The 3,605-nt window shown below is 48.8% G+C and overlaps 1 protein-coding gene across 1 annotated transcript in view; it reads left to right on the top strand.

Moving 5' to 3' along the window:
* LOC107113692 (vacuolar protein sorting-associated protein 54-like) overlaps window positions 1-728 on the top strand; it is a gene marked incomplete at its 3' end in the record, with an annotated part of 9,308 nt that extends 8,580 nt beyond the window's left edge. Inside the window, exon 4 of the mRNA XM_015415043.1 lies at window positions 694-728. Coding sequence (XP_015270529.1) covers window positions 694-728 — 35 coding nt within the window. The remainder of the gene's footprint in view (window positions 1-693) is intronic.
* Window positions 729-3,605: the final 2,877 nt, after the last annotated feature.

Genomic DNA, 3,605 nt, shown 5'->3' with positions numbered 1-3,605 from the left:
AAGCCCTACCCTAAAGCCAAGTGGTTTCAGGGAAGGGTGGGAGTGGGGCTGCTCGTGGGGGGCAGGGTGCCCCCAATTTACTTAAGGGCCCCCTGAATTTAAAAAATCCTGGCTAAAGGACTGGGTGTGGAGAATTATTTATTGATTGATTTGATTTGATTTGATTTGTATCCCGCCCTCTCTGCCGGGGCAGGCTCAGGGTGGCTTACATAAAATATATTAGAGAACTAAAACGCAGGATTCAATAAAACCACAACAGTATAATTATAAAGCACAGCGTAAAGTGTTGGTGCCGGTTCGTTTTATCTTCTGTTTTATCCTCTGGACCTCGCTGAGATCTTTTTGTCATTCGGTTGAAAGTGCGCACAGCGATCGATCCCATTTCCAGCACCGCCCGGGTGAACATTTCTGTTCTTCTTCCCACCCACCGCCTCCTTCCCAATTTCTTCAGCTAACAAGTGAGAATGGCTGCTGTAATTAAAACCATTTTCTTCTCTCTGAAACCGCTGAGATCATATTCTTTAGAATTCTAGAGATCCGGATTTGGTTACAGATTGCATACGTTGGCAGAGATTAACACGTTCCTCTGTTATTGAATAAGTGTTGGAATCCAGTGGGTGAGCGATGCAGAGTGTGCGATAAAAGGGTCACGTTTGCCATGTTGCCACGTGTTGTTTTTGTTTCGTTTTTTAGATAAATCCAGGACGGACCTGGAGCAAGTACCTAAGGTATGGTCATATTTCTTACCCAGGGCTATTTTTGGGCAGGAACGCACAGGAACGGAGTTCCGGCTGGCTCCCGAGTTGGCCATGCCCAGCAGGAACTCATTAGCATAATAGGCCACACCCAATAGCAGAAACTAATTAGGATTGGCTACATTAGGGGTGTGTGGCCTAACATGCAAAGGAGTTCCTGCTACAAAAAAAGCCCTGAGTTTTGACAAACAAACAAGGTAAACAGAATAAGAAGGGAAAGGTGGGTGTGGCTGGATGACCACACTTCTGGTAACATGGGGGTGTGGCCTAATGCGCTAATGAGTGGTGCTGTCAGGGTGTGGCCTAATATGCTAATGAGTTTCTGCTGTTGGGTGTGGCCTATTATGCTAATGAGTTCCTGCTGGGCTTTTTCTACAAGAAGAGCCCTGTTTTACCTATAGGATACAGATCGAGATGGGTAGCCCTGTTTGTCTGTCCGTAGCAGTAGAAAAGAGCAAGAGTCCAGGAGCACCTTAAAGACTAACCAAATTTGTGGCAAGGGAGGAGCTTTCATGTATCCGTATCTGAAGAAGTGAGCCGTGACTCACAAAAGTTCACACCCTGCTACAGATTTTGTTGTTGGAACCAGCGATTCACCAGTAGAAGGTGCCAGCGGTTGTGGAACTATCTTGTGTTCCCCTCACCACAGCAATCCCTTCTGCCTCGAGGAAAGTTGATTCCTGTGGACATGGTACACACACGGGGTCGCTGACAGGAGAGGAAGGAGTGGATGATGTTGTCCCATTTCCCATACCCGCTACAACATCCTGACCTGTATGGCTGTTAGTCCACTTGGACCCCACATCCTTTCCCGAGATTGGAAAGGATCGATAGGGGAGAAGGATGGTGGAAAAGTTCTGCGTTCCTTGTGCCCATGGATTATGGCTGGATTCAACCCAATGCATCTATGGAGCGAAGCAGAAGAGATTGGATTTATACTCAGCTCTTCACCACCCAAAGGAGTCTCAGAGCGGCTGACAATCTCCTTTCCCTTCCCCTCCCCACAACAGACGCCCTGTGAGGTGGGTGGGGCTGAGAGAGCTCTGTCGAGGACTGCTCCTGAGAGAACAGCTCTGAGAGAACTTGTGACTGACCCAAGGTCACGCCAGCAGCTGCAAGTGGAGGAGTGGGGAATCAAACCCTGGTTCTCCCAGATTAGAATCCGCGCACTTAACCACGACACCAAACTGGCTCTCCTACACTGCCTTAGGCTCCGAGTGTGTATTTCTGTGTGTGTGTTGTGTGTGTGTGTTCGTGCCTGTTTGAAATACTGTCGAGTCGCTTCCGACTTAACGGTGACGCTGTGAATTAATGCCCTCCAGAACGTCCTAGCATTAACAGCCTTGTTCAGGTCTTGCCAACTGAGGGGCCCTTGTGGTTTCCTTTGTAGAGTCCGTCCATCTCAGGTTGTGTCTTCCTCTCTTCCTGCTGCCTTCCACTTTTCCTAGGATGATTGTCTTTTCTTGAGTCTCGTCTTCTCATAGTGTGACCAAAGTACGATAGCCTCAGTTTGGTCATTTTACTTTCTAGGGACAGTTCAGGCTTGATTAGAAGAAGAAGAAGAAGAAGAAGAGATTGGATTTATACCCCACCCTTCACTACCCAAAGGTGTCTCAGAGCGGCTTACAAACTCCTTTCCCTTCCCCTCCCCACAACAGACACCCTGTGAGGTATGTGGGGCTGAGAGAGCTATTGACAGAAACTGCTCTTTTTCATGGACAGCTCTTATCAGAACTACGGCTTGCCCAAGGTCGTCCAGCCAGGTGCAAGTGGAGGAGTGGGGAATCAAACCCGGTTCTCCCAGATTAGAGTCCGCACACTTAACCACTACACCAAACTGGCTCCTTGTCTTGGTACGTGGAAAGGTGATGCATGTTGAGACAAAAAAAAAATCCCAATTTCAAGTGTAGGCTATTGGGGTCTGAACTTGCTGAGACCGAGAGGGGAGATGTCGGCTAGCTGCCATGCTTTCTTTGTTTACCTTCATCCCCGACCCTTGCGTACGCGTGCATGCTTGCTTTGCTTTGCTGCCGTGGGTAACGTAAGGGAGGCTCGCTTTCATCCGTGAGAACTGGCTCAGCCAGACAGCGCTATCAATGCAACCTTGAAGAGAAGGGAGGGCTTGAGTTCCACTATCGGTGTGAATATTTCTGCTCTCAGGGGGTGGGGAGAGTCTCCCGTTTATGTTGTAATGACCTGCCGGGAGAATTCCCGCGCGAGTGCTTGGAGTTCATTTGCTTAGCTAGCTGAAGCATCAGAGTATATGTAGTGAGTCCCTTGCACTAATAGTTATTCCTGACAATGTACCTGTAAGGTAAAGGTAAAGGTTCCCTGTCTCGAAAGCCAGTCGAATCTGACTCTAGGGTTGCAGTGCTCATCTCCGTTTCAAAGCCGAAGAGCCAGCGCTTTTTTTCATGGACAGCTCTTATCAGAACTATGGCTTGCCCAAGATCGTCCAGCCAGGTGCAAGTGGAGGAGTGGGGAATCAAACCCGGTTCTCCCAGATTAGAGTCTGCACACTTAACCACTACACCAAACTGGCTCCTTGTCTTGGTACGTGGAAAGGTGATGCATGTTGAGACAAAAAAAAAATCCCAATTTCAAGTGTAGGCTATTGGGGTCTGAACTTGCTGAGACCGAGAGGGGAGATGTCGGCTAGCTGCCATGCTTTCTTTGTTTACCTTCATCCCCGACCCTTGCGTACGCGTGCATGCTTGCTTTGCTTTGTTGCCGTGGGTAACGTAAGGGAGGCTCACTTTCATCCGTGAGAACTGGCTCAGCCAGACAGCGCTATCAACGCAACCTTGACGAGAAGGGAGGGCTTGAGTTCCACTGTCGGTGGGAATATTT

This window comes from Gekko japonicus, unplaced genomic scaffold (genome assembly GCF_001447785.1).
Source record: "Gekko japonicus isolate JY-2015 unplaced genomic scaffold, Gekko_japonicus_V1.1 scaffold7666, whole genome shotgun sequence".
In the NCBI taxonomy this organism is placed as follows: Eukaryota; Metazoa; Chordata; class Lepidosauria; order Squamata; family Gekkonidae; genus Gekko; species Gekko japonicus.
Note: the sequence above shows the minus strand (reverse complement) of the source record. Positions and strands in the feature narration are given on the sequence as shown.